This window comes from Zootoca vivipara, chromosome 14 (genome assembly GCF_965207765.1).
Source record: "Zootoca vivipara chromosome 14, rZooViv2.hap1.1, whole genome shotgun sequence".
Taxonomy (NCBI): Eukaryota; Metazoa; Chordata; class Lepidosauria; order Squamata; family Lacertidae; genus Zootoca; species Zootoca vivipara.
In genome coordinates this window covers 43,322,756-43,343,533 of record NC_142597.1, presented here as the reverse complement: position 1 = coordinate 43,343,533, position 20,778 = coordinate 43,322,756, and the positions used below count along the sequence as shown (strand labels likewise).

Below are 20,778 nucleotides of genomic sequence, written 5' to 3'. Positions count from 1 at the left end.
ACAGCTCTCACCTTTGTCCCTAGCCCACCGGAGATCGACCAAGGCCGTTTCAGTCCCATGTTGAGGCCTGAGGCATGCCTGGAGTTGTTCAGTGACCACCTGCTCAATCACCTTGCCCAAGAATGGAAGATTTGAGACTGGGCGATAGTTGGCTGATTTGGCTGGGTCCAAAGATGTTATTCCCCTGCAAGGGGGAAGGGTCGCGGAGAAGTCCAGTTGCATCAGGAAGTGAGCTGACCATGGCACTTCTTTTGTTTCACTTTTACTTAGTGTCAGATCACCCATGTCCATAGAGGTGAACACCAGGTCTAAGGCATGTCTGCAACTATGAGTTGGGCCAAACTTATTCAGGGACAGCATGGATGTTAAAATCCCCTAGCACAAGCAAACTAGGTGTCTCCAGGAGAACATCCGCCACAACCTGAAGCAGCTTGGGCAGGGAATCCTTGGTGCAGCAGGGAGGTCGGTACACTAAAAGGAATCCAGTACAGCCCCTATTGCCCAACTTCCAAAACATGCACTCAGAAAACTGGGTCTTCCCAATAGGACACCTGGTGCAGGCTAATGACTTCCTAAAGATCACTGCAACCCGCTCTCCCCACCCAAATGACCTGGGCTGCTGTGCATAAGAGAAACCTGCATCAAGAACAGGCCCATCTGCCTTGTCCAACCAAGTCTCTGTCACACGTGACTGGTCAATTCCTCCATCCACGATCACGTCATGGCTGGCAGTGGTCTTCTGGATCATTGCCCTGGCATTGCACAGCAGCACATTAAGGTCATGTGGTTCCACCCTTGATTTCTGGTCAGGACCAGTCCCGGAGGTAGGGATAGTCTTCAAACAATGACTAAACCTACCTCCTCAGTAATGGCATGGTCTGGTGCTAGCATAACGCCTCCTACCCGTGATCACACTCTTTGCATCTTTCAGGCTCCTGAAGTGATCATGTCGCAGCACTATGATGCGAAGGCCGACCTCTGGAGTATCGGAACAGTGATCTATCAGTGTCTGGTTGGAAAGCCGCCTTTTCAGGTATGGGCAGCTTAAACTGTGCCTGCCGGTCCACAATGGGCAGAGAATGGAACAGTTTGAGGGATGCTATCCTCCCCTCCATATCATGTCCTAAGGGTTGAGAGTGGGGCTCCCTGCTTGTGAAACGCTCTCCAAGAAGGCTCACCTGACCCCTTAGTTACATATCTTTAGTCGCCAGGTGAAAACATGTCTCTTTTCCCAGGTCTTTGACTAATTATATAATCTGTGGCCTTTTAACTGTGTGTGGCAGGGTATTGTTTTTGTTTGTTACTAGGTTATGTATTTTTGTATTTCTGTATTGTAACCAATATTGTAAATAAATGATGTCTAGCAAGTGTCAGCTGGGCCTGGCCAGTAAAAAAACAGCTGGGCCAGCCAAATTAGCCAGCCTAGCAGACCTCATTGAACCCATAGGTTGAGGTTCCTCACCCATGCTCTCCCAGTAGGTATCTGCTCTTCATTTTTAAATATACAGTACACATTTTCCCGTAGATGTTCTGTGATTGCGAGGGCATCAGTTGGGCCACTGTGAGAACAGAATTCTGGGCTTTGTAGGCCTTTGGCCTGATCCAGCAGCAGCCAGGCTCCCTTGGTGTCCTTTGTTCTCATACAGGTGTATGTTAAAGACATTAGGGGTTTGGGGTAAATACAACTTGGCAAATCACACTTATTCTCCCTTTCACAGGCTAACAGTCCTCAAGACCTAAGAATGTTTTATGAAAAGAACAGGAATCTGATCCCTAGGTATGTATGTCTACTCTTCTGGAGGGTTTTGATATCTGCTAGAATCTTAAGAATCTGAATACCTTTACCTCTGTTGTGGGTGGCGCTGTGGGTTAAACCACTGAGCCTAGGGCTTGCCGATCAGAAGGTCAGCGGTTCAAATCCCCGCAACGGGGTGAGCTCCCGTTGCTCGGTCCCTGCTCCTGCCCACCTAGCAGTTTGAAAGCACGTCAAAATGCAGGTAGATAAATAGGTACCGCTCCAGGCGGGAAGGTAAACAGCGTTTTTGTGTGCTGCTCTGGTTCGCCAGAAGCGGCTTTGTCATGCTGGCCACATGACCTGGAAGCTGTACGCTGGCTCCCTCGGCCAATAACGCGAGATGAGTGCCGCAACCCCAGAGTCGGTCACAACTGGATCTACTGGTCAGGGGTCCCTTTACCTTTTTTTACCTCTGTAGAAGGGTGACAGATGGTCAATGTGTTTTGTTCAGTAGGACTCTATGATTTATATATAGTGAAAATACAAGTCTCCCACTTAGTTCTCTTCTGTATTCAGTGTTCCCAGGGAAACATCAGCTTCCTTGGCTGACCTGCTGTTGGGTTTGCTTCAGAGAAACCAGAAAGATAGAATGGACTTCGGTGAGTAAACATTTTATGACTCCTTGCCTCCCCTGCCCAAGTAATTATTTTGCTTTCTTGTGTGAAACAGTGTGCATGAAGATTATCAGTTTGGTGGTTTTAATAGGCTTGAGGTGCAGTCTTGGTTTGGTGTTTGTCCATCGTAGAAAGTTAAGCGGAGCCTTTTACAGAACTTGTTCAACGCACTGGATATGCTTGCTTTTGAATTACACAGAACACTTCTTCAGATGTTCAAAGTCTTAGTTAAGTTCATTTATTTCATAAAATTTGTACACTGCATGATTGTAAAAAAACAACGCACCTCAAAGCTGTTTGAAGCAATAACATTATCAATATGAAGCATTAACAACAATAAACCTTTCAATAAATTTAAATCAACAATAAACTAAAAATAGATTAAAACTCTTACCAACTTTCTAAATACAGGCTTGTCTAAAGAAAAATATTTTTAGAAGGCACCAAAAAGAGCACAGTGAAAGTGCCTACTGCCCGATAGCAGTAAACAGGGTTCCAAAGTGTAGCTGTTGCCTCCATAAAATATTGAATGCTTACAAATGCAGAACAAGTACAATGTGGCACCTGCAACAGTCATTTGTTAAATGAGAAGTGGTAGTAAAATTGGGAGATTGGGGTGAGTCACCTCTATTAAGAAAATGGAAGAGAAGGCAAGAGAATGAGTGGGGAAGAGCAAGACATTGGCGCTACTTTGTGAGATCAGATGGTCAGGGCAACCCAAACCCTCCTTAATTGTGGGATTGCAAAGGGGTGGTTTGGATAGTGTGAGCAGACCACTTTTAGGTTCAGGGTACTGGATTAGCATCTTGGCCATTAGAATGAGACATGCTTGGCCCTTTAACCTTATTTTTGCACTGGCTTGTGAGTTTGAAGCTAGGCAACTTGGCTCTGTGTTGCAATAAAACAAGAGAGTTAACAGAATGAATGGGCTGAAAACATTCCATGAAACTCCACCCATTCAGCCCTCAAGTGATATTTCCTCTTGCCCAAAGCAGAACCCACCTATCGTGCAATCATGGTGTGGGTTGGGGCATACCTGTGCTGAAGGAATCCATGCCTTTCAGGGAACCAGGAACCAGCATGCAAACACTGTGTTTCTGAGGCAGGATTGTCATCTCGACCCCAATCCTGAAAGGGGAGTTTTAACAGATTGGTGTTGGTGGAAACCACTCCTGAAACGAAACTGATTGGTACAGAGTGAGCCCTACCTACCCCCACTTCTAGAAAAGTGGAGAAAGCCCTTCCCCTTACAGGTTCTCTTATATGAGAGAATACCCTTAGAAAGGGGCAAACCTTGGCCACAGAGACACACTTTCTCTCGGCTGGACTCTTCACATGCCATCCTCTTTGCAAGGATCATCTGGTCAGAAAGCTTCAAGGTAAGGAATTGTGTTGCCCAGCTGCAAACCTAACTCAGAGCAGCTGCAGGTCAGAGTCCTACAGTTCTGGAAATCACACCCAAATTCTAAGGCAGGGGTCCCCAAACTACGGCCCCCGGGCCGGATGCGGCCCAATTGGCCTCCCAATCCGGCCCGCTGCCGCCGCCCGCTCTTGCGGCGCAGCGGCGATCTTCAAAATCGGCAAAAAATCGCAGAAAATCCTTTGTGCACATGCGTATGGGCCTCTCCCGACCCAGAAGAGGTCATTTCCGATGCACTTCCGGGTCGGGGGAGGCCCATACGATTTTCGGTGATTTTTTTCCGACCGTGTGCGCATGCGCACGGGCGCACACTCCCCTGCCCTCCGCGCGGTGGGCACCGGCCCGAAGCCCGGTAAGTCTGGGGACCCCTGTTCTAAGGCATAGAGTTCCTGACCCAGCCTCCTTTTTGCAGCAGTAAAAGCTCCTCTGAGCGCTGGATAGGTGAAATTTTCACCCCCTTTCTGTCTTCCAGAGTCCTGTGCCAAAATTGGCATGCTCCATGGTCTCACCTCTTTTCCTCCACCCTTTTTAGCATAGCTCTCCCTCTCCCGCTCTCCATCTCTCTGGTTGTGAATTCAGGGATTTGTGTCCTTAACTGTACCGTATATACAGTACCACATTGTTCAATGTGTCAATGAATTTTCCTTTGCCACTCCACTTCAGTAGATCTGGTGCTTCAGCATTCAATTCAGCTTTGTGAATTCCCAGGTCCTGAACATAATCCCAGGGTGGGGTGTATTAGACCCATGTAAAAGATGCTTCTCCTTTCACAAGCTTGTTCTAGGGTCATGTGTGCATTGCACTTACATGCAGGTTCCCAGAGGCACGTGTTGACATTTGAGCAGAGACTGGTGGCTGAGTTGGCCTCTCCAGCTGACCACCAAATTTGGTCAATGGACGCTCCAAAAACCAGACAGCAGAAAGCCCTGAAAACAAGGTGTTCTGCGGGAGGAGAGGGGTTGAGCCAGCCCAGGATCCCTGGCTGGCCTCACTGCCATCATTGAGCCGACACAGGGATCAAGCCCAACCATCCTCCCACCTTCTGTGTAACCGACTCTACATGGTGGTTGCACAAGGATAAGGGTGTGTTGATTGAGAGTGTAAAGGGAGCCAGCATGCTCTGTTGGTTAGAGTGTTTGACTAAGACCTGGGAGATTGGGGTTCTAGTCCCCACTTTGCCATGGAGCTCACTCAGCTTCACCTACCTCACTGGGTCCTTGTAAGGAGAAAATGGGGAAAGGAGTAATCATGTATGCCAGCTTGAGCTCCTTGGTGGAAAACAAGGTGGGGTATGAATACAATTATAAACAAGTAAATCACCTAGTAAGATGGATACTTAATTTCTGGGATCGTTGGGTTCTTAAATCCATTTATTTAAATGCAGGTTGACTCTAGATAGGCTTTTCATTTTTATTTCATCTGTTTTGAATATGCAGCAATGTGATGAGAAGGGGCAGGTGATGGGAAGCGAGATACTGCAGAGTGGGCAGTTCTCCTCCTCCTCCTCCTCTTTGCTTTTTGCTCAGCTGTTCCTGTGGCACTTCCGGTTAGGGATGTTAGGTGGTAAATAAGAATGATCTGCTTACATAATCCTGGGTTTCTTGGAGGTATGAGGATTACGCCGATAGCACAAAAATTAAAAACCAAGCTTTAAAAGCATGAACAAGTTTTCATACAACCTGTAAACGGCAATCAGTGTGTTAAAAGAAAAGAATGAACAGCCATAGAGGAATGACTCTGAAAATAGCTTGCTGGACTATTTATAGTGTTCTGCGTTGACTTGGCCTTCGTGATTGTTGTCTGGAAGGTTTCTGACGAAATCCTCTTTCTGCCAGCTCAGGCTTTGAACAGTCGCTGACCAGCTGATGCTTGGCAGCTGTTTGTGGTGTGGGAGGTGGGGAGAGGAAAATGCAATGTTTTGTGTTCCCTTTTCTACCTGTTGGGGACATAACTTTGCTTTCCTCTTGCTTTTGGGACTTAGTGTCTAAGAAGATGGCACCAGGTCAGAGAAGGCTGAACTGCAGCGTGCCAAACAATTAACCTTTAAAAAAAATAAAAATACCAGTGAAGGAGAGCCCACCTCATTCAAGGAGCTCACTGCTGCTGCTGCTGCTGCTGCTGCTGCTGCTACTGTAACCCTTTTTATCTTCACAACAGACTTGCCAGGTAGGCTAGGTCAGGGGGTTGCCAGCGGAGAGGAAGTCCCTGGTGCTTGCAGGGTCATTTCCCTCCGTTGAAATGAGGCTTGAAAGAAGCACGCCATTGTAGCCAATATTCCTGCTTTTAAATTTATTCATTAATATGAGCAGGTTCAACATAGGTGTCCAAATGAAATTGAGATTAGTGAGATTTCCCAACCACTGGGTAATAGATGGTGCGTGTTTTTCCTTGCCGCATGAGTTTCTTGGCCACCACAAGGGCTCTCAGAACCCGCTTCCATTGCTCGTCTGTTAGTCCCCACACCACAGGGAAGTCCAATTTAGGAAATCAGTAACCTGGGAGGCGGTTGGAGCCCCCCTCAAGCAGCTGCCCCACAGTCTTTTGCAGGACAGCATGTGCCAACTCCAGGACAGCAAAGCCGCTTATCCGGGGTGTCTGGACTCTCCCTCCTGAGCTGCAGAACGCCCTGTTCTGACTCAGGATGTGAAAGCCTGTTGGACCTGCAGTGCTAGACCTGTTCCCCCTCCGCTTAATGGCGGAGGGAGGTGGCTGAGTTTGATAACGTGTTCTCCTGGGTTCACTGCTGTTTGCTCTGAGCCTTGAACAGGGACACTTGGGTCCAAGCTCTGTTAATCATCCCTACCACTGCTCTGAGCGATGTTTGGCTGAGTACAAAAACAAAGCTGCTGTTGTAAGCTCACCGGTTTTGGCCTGAGGGTGCAGTTACTTTTGCTTTGCAACAAGGGAGTTGTACACCAAATGAGCAATCTGTGTAGTGTAGCTGTTAGAGTGTTGGACCAGGGTTCAAATCCCCACTCCGCCATGAAGCTCACTGGGTGACTTTAGGGGTCAGTGCCTGCCTCTCAGCCTTACCTACCTCCCATTATTGTTGTGGGGATTAAATGAGGAGGGAGGGGAAACCATGTTACTCCACCTTGAGCTCCTTGGAAGGATAGATATAAATGCAATAAATAAATGACTGGGGAGGGGAAAATTTTGCACCCCCATCAGGGCACACTGGGCTCTACCAATTACAGTACATGTTATTAAAAATGAACATTTTACATTTCCCCCACTTTTTGCTGCCACTGCCAAATATTGAAACCCGGCTCCACCTCTTCTCCCTGATCTGTAAAGGGTGTGTTTCAATTAATACAAGCAACGCTTCAGAAACTGAAAGTCAAGCCTGTGTCTGTGAGGAAATGAGCTCTTAAGTACCTGCCTTCGATCCCTCTGGCGAGCTGCATCTTTAAAGTGATGGACTGTCTTTCTTTTCGAAGTGTAATAGCACATACGCTGGGAAAGCTTTTAATATTTCATGAGCTCTGTTTGAGCCCTGAATGGAGAATGTGTGTGTGTGTGTGTGGAGGGAGACTCTTGGGTGTGTTGTGATCTCTCACCCTACAGCTCTGCAGCCCCCTTCTGAATTAGAGGCTAATGTGTCATGCAGCCAACTTTTTCCCTTTCTTGCAGAAGCCTTCTTCAGCCACCCTTTCCTTGACCAGGTTTCAACGGTCAGAAAGTGTAAGTCAGAATTCCCTTCTGCCTTATCTTTGCTCAACCCCCACCCCCATACTTATAGAATCACTAGCTGGCCCGGCCACGTGCTGCTGTGGCTCAGTCTGTGAAATGGACCCTCAGAGTCCCCCTTCAGACTCCCCTCACCTTCAGAGTCCCCCTTCATTTTTTTGAAATGTTTTACGCGTGTTCTGTTTGCACAGGCTCATCACTGTGACTCCCCCCACCCTGTACCGACCCATGACCTATCCCGCTCCCCCCATCCCCCACCCAGGTGATCCCTCACCTCCACTCGACCCAGTCTGCAAAGCCAAGCCGAGATGCTGTGGAGAGGAAGGCCGTCACTAGAGGGCGCTGTTTTGCAACCTCTCCTGTGCTCCCAGCATCCCCAGCTGTTTGAGTTTTGTGTTCAGGAACAGTGGGTTTTACCTGCTTTGCCTGCCATAGGTGTGACGGTCCAATCTAAGTGCATGCAAACACTCACGTATTCCCATGTGACGTTGTGGCCAAATTTGAATGTCATCGGGCAAGCAGTTTTGGAGAAAAGTGGGCTTTAACAAACAACAACAAGAACAACAATAATAAAAATTAATATCTATACAGTATATATAAAAATGTAGAAGGTGCATGTTTGTTATTCCACACCTTTCTCCACAACTGCTTGCCCAATCGCCCTCAAATTTGGCCACAGCATCAGTCACATGTGGGAGTGTAACCATCCATTTACATTGGCCAGATGACACACCCAGCACAGGTAAAAACCTGGATTTATGTAAAAAAAAAATTGCACCCTCCAGTGGACATCCAACAAACTAAGGACAAACATACTCCCACAATCCCTCACGCCCCAGAGACCATGCCTCCAGCAGGGTTTACATACTAGCTCTACTTTACAGCCTACAGACTAGGCCTCGGCTCTACTTTACAGACTATCCCGAGTGGAGCCCTGGGTGGGGGGAGGAGGGGCCCGAATAGGTCATGGGCTGACCCAGGGAGGGGGGGAGTCACAGCGATGACCCAGGGTGGGGGGAGGGGGGACAGGATACCTCATGGGTCACTACAGGATGGGAGTAATCACACGGATGAGACATAGCAACGGGGTGGTGGTGGGGAAAACACATAGTCCGGGGTGGTGGTGGAGGACACATCCTCCCCCTTTCCTGGGAAACAAGGACCCTGAGTCAGGCACAGCAACATGTGCCCGGGCCAGCTAGTATAATAATATATAAGTGGGCTTTAACAAACATGGACCTTCTACAATAGAATAGAATAGAATAGAATAATAGAATTGTAGAGCTGGAAGGGTCACTGCGAGTCATCTAGTCCAATCCCCTGCAATGCAGGAATCTCAACTACCCTTTTAAATGTGTTTGTGGGGATGGGGGTATTCCTTTTGAATAGTTTATACCCCTCATCCCAATAGGTTTCAGTAATGCCTATTAGGTCATATTTGCCATCCTGTATTAAGAGCTCAAATTTGTATTGCTTGTTTTCCATGCTCTGCATTAGTATAGAGACAACTGACAGGAGTCATTCCCTCCAGCTGCTTCCTTGTAGTTTCCTACCCTTTAACAGATTTATGGAGCACCACCACAGGTTCTTGTGTATCAATGATACTATTATCCCCAGTACTTTTTGTAGTAATAATAATAATAATAATAATAATAATAATAATAATTTATTTATATCCCGCCCATCTGGCTGGGTTTCCCCAGCCACTCTGGGTGGCTTCCAACAAAATATTAAAATACAATAGTCCTTCAGATATTAAAAGCTTCCCCAAACAGGGCTGCTTTCAGATGTCTCCTAAAAGTCTGATAGTTTTTTCCTTTGACATCTGGTGGGAGGGTGTTCCACAGGGCGGGTGCCACTACCGAGAAGGCCCTCTGCCTGGTTCCCTGTAACTTCGCTTCTTGCAGAGAGGGAACCGCCAGAAGGCCCTCCTTGGAGCTGGACCTCAGTGTCCGGGCAGAACGATGGGGGTGGAGACGCTCCTTCAGGTATACTGGACCAAGGCCATTTAGGGGTTTAAAGGTCAGCACCCAACACTTTGAACTGTGCTCGGAAACGTACTGGGAGCCAATGTAGGTCTTTCAAGACCAGTGTTATGTGGTATCGGAGGCCACCCCCAGTCACCGGTCTAGCTCCCACATTCTGGGTTAATTGTAGTTTCCGGGTCACCTTCAAAGGTAGCTCCACATAGAGCGCATTGCAGTAGTCCAAGCAAGAGATAACTAGAGCATGCACCACTCTGGCAAGACAGTCCGCGGGCAGGTAGGGTCTCAGCCTGCATACCAGATGGAGCTGATAAACAGCTGCCCTGGACAAAGAATTTACCTGCGCCTCCATGGACAGCTGCGAGTCCAAAATGACTCCCAGGCTGCGCACCTGGTCCTTCATGTACCTATCTCATGCATCATACTCTGTTCCTTTGCAAGGTTCCTGCTTCTTTAGACTTTCTACCCCATCCAAGTCTGCGAGACTTGGGCTTTTCGATTGCAGTGTAGTGGAGGGGGATCCTCTTTCTATGTATTAGTGGCTTAAAATGTTGCCGAAAGCTTTTGTCTGCAGCACAGCAATTTTCATGCCGGGAGGGGGCTACTAAGGGAGATCTAGGTAGTTTCTCTTCATATCCTTCACCCCAAAGAAACACTGAAACTCCTCAGAACCTGCACTTTCCTTACGTTGTTCTCCTTTCCACAGCTTGCCCTGTGCCAGTGCCGACGTACACGGGCTCCGTCTCTGGCAGCTCCTGCGGCAGTTCCCCCTCCTGCCGGTTTGCTTCTCCCCCAGTAAGTTCTGTTCTGATTTGGGAGGCAACAGTCTTTGTGACTGGGGAGTCTCAGCTTTTGCCTTTAAAAAGCCAGGAAGGAAGGGGGAAAGAAAGAAGAGTTTATAGCCCTTGTTAGATGCTGTACTGCCTGCAGCCATCAGGAGCAGCATCATGATGGGGCAGGAGAGAAGCGCAGCCAAGGGTCTAGGCAGCCTCAGGTTGCCCAGAGTCGCCCTCAGGTTGCCTGCTGAAGAGTAAGGATGTGCACAAAACTGGCCATGGGGAAGACAGAGAGACCCTTTGTCATTGTTGAGAAACTATCTCCAAGCGTTAAAAGGTGTCCCACTAATGTTTCTAGCCCCTGCTGAGATGAAACTTGAAAGTATGCAAGGAAGTATTTATCGAATCTCTTGGTCAGTCAGTGGTGGGCGTGGCCTAGGGCTGGCAGAATCAACAAGGCCGTTAACTTAATCAAGCTGTTTCCAGACAGAAACTGGTGCATTATGGGCTCTTGTTACATTTCCCCTTCCGCCATCAAGTGCAGCAGCTCCCTAAATGTTGCTTGACTTCTTAAACATACAGAGAGTTAATTTTTAATTATCAGTCTGGGCTGCGGTTCCACTTGAAGGGCCTTCCTCAATGACTCCTCTCTTCCGCTCTAGTGACCCTTATTATTTCTGCTTTTCCCTGGTCTCCGTTGACCCAGCAGCCATCTTCTCTAGGGCGAGCGAGGTGTTTCCTTGCAACACAGTTAGCAGACATTTAGGAGCACATTTTCTGCAGGCTCTTTCCTTCCACAACCATGTATTTTCTGCTGTTTTGGTGGATTTTGTTGTGTTTGCTTGGGGGACTTCTGTGCAAAATAGAGAACAGTGGCATCTTCTGTACTGGGCCAACTTTTGGGTGGTGCTGAGAGAAATTTATTTTAGAACAGAGGTTTGGAAGCTTTTATCAGCCACATTCCCCTCTGGACAACTTTCTGAGGACCACATGCCAGTAGTGGGTGGAGCTAGAGTAGAGATGGAAAGGCCTGGAAAAAAAATTGGGGGGGAAACCAGTTTCCCCCCTGTTTTTCCCCAAAGCTGATTTTTTTCAAACCTGGTTTCCCCTCCAATTTTTCTGGTTTTTTTGGAGGCCTTCTCATCTCTAGGCCAGAGTCAAAAGTGGGCGGAGCAAAGGATGAAACAGTAGGCTTTGTATAGTAGGCTAGTTTCTATACCCACATTTATACCGCTTTTGAGATTTTTCTTAAAAATATAAAGCGGTATAGAAATGAAATAAATAATAATAATATTAATAATATACAGTCCTCCCTCTATTCTCCATCCAAACAATCAAGAGGCATTCAAGGACACATCCCAGCTAGGCAAAAGCATTCAAAGAAGGTGTGAAAGAGGGCTGGGGAGCAGGTATAGAATGGGGAGAGTCCCGAGGGCCACATTCGATCCCCTACCTGTTTTATTACCTGTTAAACATTTATTTCAACAACTTGCACAGCACTTAATCACATCAGTCTCCAGGCAGTGTATGGGAGACCCAACGCAATAAGACTAAAAATGAATTAAAAACAGAATTCAGGCAAAAGAACCTGCTGGAATAATAATTCTTCAGAAAGTGCCAGAAGTTTGGAGATAACAGCCTATCTGACATCATCTGGAAGGGGATTCCACAAAATTGGCCCCACTATATTCCTGGTGGATGCAAGCTGTGTATCTGAGACATGGGGGCAGGGGGACTACTCACAGTGACCCCCCCCCAAATACCTCAAGGATCTAAAGCAGACATGTTTTGGAACTACAACTCCCATGATTCCTGTTAGCTAGGGATCATGGGAGTTGTAGTTCCAGAACATCTGGAAAGCCAGGGTTGCCTATGCCTGATCTAAAGGATCAGCAGTTTTAGAAGTTTCTATGCCTCTTTTGATTGAACAATTCTGAAGGTAGCTCACAGCAGGTGGTAGTCGTGCCCTCGCATGTGTACCCATACACTCCAACGGCCTTTTTTCCTCCAATCAATGCAAGTTATAAAGCAAGGTGGGCCTACGTGGGGCAGCAGAAGGATAACAGCTCATGCACAGCCCTCCTTGTGCAAGCCTCTTCCCCAGTGGAGGTCCTGCAAGGCATCCTGACGTCTCCTCTTTCCTCCCTTCAGTCCCTCCCAGACATGCAGCATATCCAGGAAGACAACCTCTCTTCTCCTCCCTTGGGGCCTCCGAATTACCTTCAGGTGTCTAAAGACTCCACCAGCACCAGTAGCAAGAACTCCTCTTGCGACACGGACGACTTTGTGCTGGTCCCACACAACATTTCCGACCAGTCATGTAAGGCTCTGGATTTGTTGTTGGCCATTGGCCGTTTGTCGCTGCTATTTTTAATACTTAAAGAGAAAAGTGTGCTGCTAATTTTTTTACTCCGGTATCATCGTTGAGTAAGTTTCCTGTTTCGTTTTCTCCCCATCCCCATTCAGAGAGCTCTCCTTAACTCCTGCAGGCCTTCCTTCCAGTGTCTTGCAAATGAGCAAGGGCTTCATGAGACTGGAGTATTCCCAGGGCAAATTTGGGGCAGGAGCAAAAAAAAAAATTGTAAAAAGTTTTGAAAAGCTATACATTGTGTCCCACACCACCACCTTGATCCCTTTCAATCTCATGATTGCATAGGTTAATTAAATCAAAACTCGAGAGGAATAAAAGCATGGAATAATTCCACGTTGAATTCCTTTCCTCGCTAGCAGGGTCCCAATGCAGGATCTACTTGCTGTCTCATAACTTGACAGGTCTACCCACCAGAATGGTGGCTCATGGGGGTCGGAATATGCTCAGGACAGGGGTCCCTGTCCCTTCCCTTTCCCTGCTGGAAATGAAAAATCCATTCCACCTTACTCAGAAAGTGTTGCCATTGTGTATAAGCAACTGCACATTTATGCACTTTCTGTTTGCACACAACACACACTGTGCCTGGTACCCGGAAATGGGACGCACTTGGTCAACTGAAGCCCACTGTCCCTCTGGCTCCCGCAAGCCAGAGAGAGAGAGAGGGGCTTGGTTGAGTAGAGTGTTCCCCATTTTATGCGATTTCACATAGGTGTGCGGGGGCTTGGAATAGAACCCCTATGTAAACGGGGAGTCGCCTGTACGTAACAGCCTTGGTGGCATCCCAGCCACTGTTTCATCTATTCCCTGCCAGCTGTAACCTACTTTGCTGCTAAACTGCAACTTTTATGGAGGCCATATTGACGCATTGCCCTTGTGATTCAGCTTCTATGCTGAAGCACGTTGCACCTCACTTCTGCCACACACTGAGGAAACACCTCTTTCCCCTGGCCTCTTGAGGCCAGAGATTTGCCTTTTCAGGGACCACCCTGTTCCTGTGATTGTAATTTTTTAAAACTGTTTTCAGTGTTGAATTTTAAATTACTGTAACCCTCCTTGGGACATGATGGTGCAGGGCAGATAATAAATTGAAATAATAATAATAATAATATTAATAATAATAGCCAGCTTCCCATCAGGGGCTATTCAGGAATATGGTGTGTGTGAATATGCTGTGTTGTGCTCAACAGAGCCGCATTGTCTCCCTGCGCAGTGTCGCTTAGCACAGCTTCAAATTAAAATATTGCTGAGTTTCTCTTTTTCTTTCACTGTATCTCTGCCACTCCCTGGGCCCTAATGCCTGTTTCCTGGTGTCTTCTTTTCGCTGTACAGATGACATGCCTCTGGCAGCAGTCGGCCGTCGGGCCTCAAGTGAATTCCTGATGTGCGGAGGGTAGGTGGTGACGGTCGTTCAGCTCTGTTGCTTTGACATTCATTGCCAGAGTGTAGGAGGAATGAAAAGTCGCTAGATCAGCTTCCTCCTACCTGATGCCCTCTGCATGTTTTGGACTACAATTCCCATCAGCCCCAGCCAGCAAAACTGTATGCCAACAAAACTGTATGCCAGAAAAACTGTATGCCCACTTAATAATTGGCTCTTTATTGGTTGAGGTCAATGCTGTGGTTGCACATGCACACTCTTAGGTTTGTCAATGACCCAGCGGTGGATCCCCACATGGCAGTTGTAGACCAATTCACAAGCCCCAGTGCTGTTTAAACAAGAACCAGTAATATCCCTACCCTGAACAAACCTGTTGCCTTCGCTGTGTCGCAAGATGTGCTACAAAAGTGGCCTGTAGTCTTGTAAACTTGAAATATAAGAACATAAGAAGAGCTTTGCTGGATCAGGCCAGTGGCCCATCTAGTCCAGCATCCTGTTCTCACATTGGTCAAGCAGATGCTTCTGTGGGAAGCCCACAAGCAGGATTCAAGCACAACGGCACTCTTTCCCCCTCCTGTGGTTTCCAGCAACTGGTATTTAGAAACATTGCTGCCTTTGTACCCCAGCAAATTAATCCTTCAGTTGGGAGCAAAGCTTTGCCAATGCAAGAACGGAATCAAAGCCAGTGCTTGTGGCTCTCTTCTTGCTTTCTTTCTTCTTCCCTCTTGTGCCACAGGAGACTGTGTAGAGTCGGTTGTGCAATTGGCCTCTACGTTTAGGCATCAACCCCAAAGCCACTCTTTGATTCACTTTCACAGGCGCTTTCTTCATACAAGGCATAGCATTCGTACAATCAGTACAGCAGCAGCAAATCCCCGAAAATCTCCCCCAAACAAACCATTTTAAAGTCCTTTTTAAAAAAAGCACTGTCTCTGCCAGAAAAGTGCTGATGTTGTGCTCAATGCAGCTTCTGAATTTGCACAGTGCAGCGTCACCCCGGCCAGACTTTTATCTAGATTCAGACAAAAGATGCTTATCTGTGCTGCAGGGGAACCCCTGAGAGGACTTTGGCTGCTTTCTGATTGGTAAGAATTTTTTTAAATTCTGATTATTGGTGAAACTGAGCAGATTTCATTTTTTTCTGAAGCGTTTTTACCCTGTTCTTCATTAACTAAAAAAACGATCAATAATGAGACAGTCCCCTGCTCTCAGGCTTGCACTCTAAAAGACATGGCACAAAAAGGAGGCGAGATTGGAAGAGGAAAATGTCAAACCCAGGCGCTAGATCTGAAGTTACTGAGTTTTTATGACTGCCAGCTGGAATGAGCTGGTTTCTCAGCAGAACTGTTAAGGTGGCTCTCACTTTCTCCTCTTACACACATTTAAATTTAAGGTCTATTTGCAAAGGTGAGTGGGGGTTCCACAACTGAAACTTCACATGCTTCCCCTTTTCCTAAAAAAAACTGCTGGATTATGGGGGAGATTTGGATTGGGGAAAACTGTGGACAAATGCTTTCAAGTTGCTGTTGGCTGCAGAGGGACAGGATTAACAGGCAACCCCCCCTCCAAAAAAAAGGTCCTGAATGTTTTCTTACTCAGTTAACAGCAGTTTTGGAGGATCAGAGCTGGAGTGGGGGGGATGTTAGAGCCTTTATGCCAGGGATGGCCAACGTGGTGCCCTCCAGATTTTTTTGGACTATGACTTCCATCATTCTGTGTAAACATGGCCAGTGAGGGTGGAAGTTGAAGTCCAGTAGCATCTGGGTGGTGCCACGTCAGCTACATCATGGGTCCTAATTCAAATCTCTCGCTCTGTCAGCAGCTCCTTTTTTAACGGGGTAGGGGTGGGTTGGCAGGAGAGTTCAAACACTGCCGCTTGCAAATTACAATGCATTTTGACTGTTTATGAAGTGAGGTAGTATTATGCCCATTTTACAGATGGGAGAGCTGCATTTGTGGGAAAACTTGTCCTGCAGGGAAGTTCAGTTGAGAGTTGCCTTCACGGCTGGATGACACTGTGCATGATGGGCTTTGCCATCTGCTCTATCTAATGTTTGGGGTGACAGTATCTCAACCTTCTCTTATTGGGGTTGCTGAGAGAGTCCAGGAGCGATTTGTCCTGTGCATCCTGTGCAGTCCTTTGCTCCTGTGCATCCTTCTGTGTGCTAGAGCCCCTGCGGCAGTCTCTGGAGGGGCCAAGCCCAACTTCCATTGGCCCAGACACTGCAGAGCCTCCTTGTGGGGAAACCTCATTAGCAGCTTTGTTCTCTCTTTGAGCAGCATCAAGCTGCTGTGATTTCAGCCCTTTCCATTTCGGCAAGGTGTGAGGCAGGAGCTAGGCTCCATAGAGATGGGGAATTACATTGTCATGGCAACAAGGATGAAGCTGAAGTGGGCTCTCCAGGGCTTTGTGGTGGTGGTGCTTAAACAGCGGAGCAAAACTTTTCCGCAGCCTGCCATCCAGTTTCCAGCTTCCTACAGGAGCAACCTTTTGTTCACTGGGGAAGCCGTTGTGTGTTGAGTAAGGAGCAAAGTTTGTCGCTCCTCCCTGGATTGGATAAATCAGCCTCCATTGGTTGATTTATAAAAATGTTTGTGTCATTAAAAATCAAATATGTTTCTAGCAATAAAAACCTAAAGCCGTGAAAAGGTTAAGATGGGGCCCCTGCGGATTTTGCTGCATCCGGATCCATCCATTGCCCTTTCATAAGCATCTAACAAGCATTGTGATGGTGCAAACTCACCTGTGTAGCTTGGAAAAGACTAAGGAAATAAAAAAATGTTGTATAAGGAGGCAAGGGCCCCCCCCTGGGATTCTTGAGGGGGCAGAGACGAAAAGCAGCCAAATCTTTTGCAAAGTTCTCAAGTTGAAGCTGAGGGGCTTAGCTGAAATCTGCTTGAATGCCTGCTGTCCCTTTGGAGGAGGAGAGTTTGGGGACACATTTAGTATGGACTCTGCTCTTGGTGTCAAGCTCACATTAGGGGAAAGATTGGAAATGAAGCTGCCAACATCCTAAAGACTCCCTGCAAATGTCTGGTGATGCCACACTTCAAATACTGTGTACAGCTTCTGGTTTCCCCACCACATTCCCCTGGCATGTGGCTGCTGTCACATGCTGACAACTTCCGGGAGCCGCAGGTGAGAGGTGTGTGCAGTGTGGGGACTAAAGATGCACAGACGACCCCAGAAGGAGGAGGATGTGTCCCTCACCTGCGGTACTACCCTTCCTCTAACAACCCATACACTACCACAGTTATAAGGCTAATAAAATTAACATAAGAAAAATGTTATGAGATAACATGCAAAAATGTAGGAGACTGCAAATGATGCATTATTCACCGAACATTTCGAGACTATGGACTCTCCCTCACAGAAAACAGATTTAGTTAACTGAACAGGTCTGAACAGATAGTTTGGGTTAACTGTCTCCCATAGTTTGAAGAACTAAGGCTGCAAGGGCAGACTAAATGGAGGATTTCTTCAAACAGTGCATAATTAAACTACTGTATGGTGTTTGCTCTCACAAAAGGTTGTGATGGCTATCAACTTGGAGGGCTTTAAAAGGAGGAGAAGACTACCAATGGCTAGTAATCACAATTGCTATGTTCTTCATCCATTATGCCTCTGAATACCAGTTCCTAGGAATCACAAGTGTGGAGATAGTGAACTGTTTCACTCAGGTCCTGTTTGTGGGCTGTTGACTGGGGGCTTCTGTTTGGCCACTGTGAGAACAGAGAGCTGGACTCGATGGGCCCCCTTTGGCCTGATCCAGTAACCAGGCTCTCTTCTGATATGCAGTTCGCCCCAGCGTGGGCTGCACAGTTTGAACCTGTAGGCCTTCCCCCACATATACCTTTCCCCAAAACGTTTTGGCACAAATCTAAGCTACTGAACTTCAGGCATCCACTTCAGAGCGTGGGCAGCGGCTGCCACTGTGTGGTTCATTCCCAAGCAAATCTTGGACTGTGTTTAGCTGAGCTGTTCTCAAGAGGCCAGCATCAACTCTGGCTGAGAAGTTTGCAGCAGGAGCGCATGAACCACGCATGAACCCACACAACAACATGCTTAGGTGATAATCTTTGGCTGGTTTATTGACTAGTTACATAAGCTGTTTTCTTGCTCCAAACCGTTCACCGTATCGCCTGCCTTTTTGAGCCTTGAACAAACACAACGCAACACAGGCCAGCCATCCTTGCTCCTGAACTTCCTGTTCTCTCCCCACAGTGGATTTTCCTAGAATGACTTTGTTTTGAAACATTAGAAGTGGGTGGGGAGAGAGCGTCCTCCAGCCTCTCTGCTCGCATGCCTGCCTGCGGGAAGGAGGGGAGGGGCCCAGTGTGCAGCTGACCTGCTTTCCTCCGAGTTAAATGATTGATTTTTCCAGTCAAGTCTCCAGTCCCTGCTGGTTTGCACTCCAGCTCATTAGCAGAGACTTGTTTGCTGCTGTCCACAAACCGCAACTATTTGGTGCACATGTAGACCCTGCCGGGAAACCCGGGCCCTTGTTCATTTGCCTCTCCCCCGAAGACCCACGTTAACTCTGGACAATGGTGCAGATTGAAAAGCGGCTCGTCTGCCACCCCTCATTCCCCCTCTCCTTCCCTCCCACCTTCAGGCAGTGCCAGCCGTCTGTCTCCCCTCGCAGTGAGACGGCACCCATCCCAGTTCCCACTCAGCTACGCAATTACCAGCGCATCGAGCAGAACCTGACCTCGGCTGCCAGCCCCGTGTCAAATCCCCATGGGTCGCCAAGGTAAGAGGACTTTATATTTTTTTCATATTTGCTTTGCCCACCCTCACCAAAGGAAGATGTCTTGCAGGTAATTTTTAAAAAAACATACATTGTTTATTTATGTGATTTGGGTTACATGACTATAAGGCCATTGTAGCATACACAATGACACACAACCCTGCCCCCAACCCCGGGTGCTGGAGGTTGTCAGTCTGTGAGGGATACACTACAGTTATCAGTGGATTACATGTGCTCTAAATATGCTTTAAACATACGGTATGTTTACCTAACTTGATGGGCACATTGGAACTCTACAAGACCCAGCAGGATATTTGGTGGGAGCATCCTAACTGTTGATGATATGAAACGTATCTAAATAGTCAAATATCTTTGAAGTTGTTTAATGTTTGAAGAAGGGCTGGGAAGCCACTGTTGCCATTGTTCAAACAAAAGCTGAACATTCTGGGGTCGGGTTGGGAATGTATCTCTGTTAAAGATTGTTAGTGACAGGCTGGCTGCTGCTGCTGCTGCTGCTGCTGCTGCTGCTGCTTTGATTTCTTGCCCGCTCATCACCAGGTTGGCAAAGGTTGCCTTAGGGCAGGCATGTCAAACCTGCGGCCCTCCAGATGTTTTGGACTACAATTCCCATCTTCCCCAACCACTGGTCCTGCTAGCTAGGGATCATGGGAGTTGTAGGCCAAAACATCTGGAGGGCCGCAGGTATAACATGCCTGACTTAGGGTGTCAAAAGACCCAGAGTAAAGAGGTGTACATATTGCAAACATATCTCCCTGAAACTGGACACAAGTCTCCTTTTGGGTTTTGTTTCCAGATCCGCTGTGGTGAGGCGGTCAAACACCAGCCCCATGGGCTTCCTGAAGACTGGCTCGTGTTCCCCAGTGCCAGCCGATTATGCGCAGGGCGTTGGGCGCAGGCTGTCCACGGGATCTTCCCGTCCGTACTCCCCTTCACCGCTTGGTAAGCACATCAGCAGAGACTCTTGAAAGGTGCAGTTTAGCACAAAAAGAGGTGGTTGCTTAAATACATTCTGCCTTTAGGACTCTCAGAGACTGCTTTTGTCTGCACTTGATAGCCAGATCTTGTGCTCAGCAAATAGCTCACTACTGCTCAAGGGGGGAAGGGTCTGATCTCTGTAATAATCGGGGGCAAGCTTGAAATGCTTCAGGCCCCCACAGGCGCTATGCCAGGGATGAAACCCCATCTCCACACTGGGGTACAGGATGCAGCTAGTTTTGCACAGCACAAATTGATTTGTTGGTTGGAGGTCTTACCTGGCCTTCCCTGTAAACTCCATGGGCAGGTTACAAGGATATAACTATCTGGTTATAAGAGAAATGAGGCCAGTTGTAATTACGAAATGAGTGTGTGTGAAAACAAAAGACAGTTCCATCTATAAAACAATTAGTTTCCTATATTAAAAACTGGGTTGTTGAAGTTTTGCTACAAGTAAACTTAATGTAACAGCATTAATGAATTTCAGTGGGTCCAGGTGCATACCCAGGATCAAAACGTAGGGGCAAGGGGCGGGGGGGCCACAAAGTGGGAACGTGGGCAGGGCTACGTGGGTCGTGCCTTTCGGCTGTTCAGAAGAGGCGGGCCCAGGAGCAGGAAGCTCCGGAGGCGCACAGGGAGCGTGAGCCTGTGGCTGCCTCCTCCGCGCCTCCCAGCGCATCCATCCATCCCGCTTTGATTTCTATTCTGATCCTTCCTTCCCAATCTATACCTCCCACCCCTGAGCGCCTCTAGCCACCCAACCCTCTTCAGCCACCCATCCCTGGATGTCTTCTGCTCCTCCATCTCTTCCCCGCACCCAGACACGCACACCTGGGCTCCCCGCTTCCTTCACCTGACTTCCCCATCCCTCCATCACCCTGCCCACTTTCCCTGCTCTCCACCAGCACCCTGTCCTTCCTTTCCTGTCTCTCTCCCTCTCTCCTCTCCACCATCCCAAATAGTTTCCATATCCCCTGTCCTCCACCCCTCTCTTCTCCATCG

The 20,778-nt window shown here is 47.8% G+C and overlaps 1 protein-coding gene across 3 annotated transcripts in view; it reads left to right on the top strand.

Moving 5' to 3' along the window:
• ULK2 (unc-51 like autophagy activating kinase 2) overlaps positions 1 to 20,778 on the top strand; it is a 74,638-nt gene that overhangs the window by 39,247 nt on the left and 14,613 nt on the right. For all 3 annotated transcript variants that reach the window (XM_035138909.3, XM_035138910.3, XM_060268347.2), the window contains 9 exons: positions 932 to 1,033; positions 1,719 to 1,777; positions 2,312 to 2,394; positions 7,463 to 7,513; positions 10,211 to 10,299; positions 12,432 to 12,600; positions 13,981 to 14,041; positions 18,646 to 18,783; positions 19,595 to 19,740. In XM_035138909.3, coding sequence (XP_034994800.3) covers positions 932 to 1,033; positions 1,719 to 1,777; positions 2,312 to 2,394; positions 7,463 to 7,513; positions 10,211 to 10,299; positions 12,432 to 12,600; positions 13,981 to 14,041; positions 18,646 to 18,783; positions 19,595 to 19,740 — 898 coding nt within the window. The remainder of the gene's footprint in view (positions 1 to 931; positions 1,034 to 1,718; positions 1,778 to 2,311; positions 2,395 to 7,462; positions 7,514 to 10,210; positions 10,300 to 12,431; positions 12,601 to 13,980; positions 14,042 to 18,645; positions 18,784 to 19,594; positions 19,741 to 20,778) is intronic.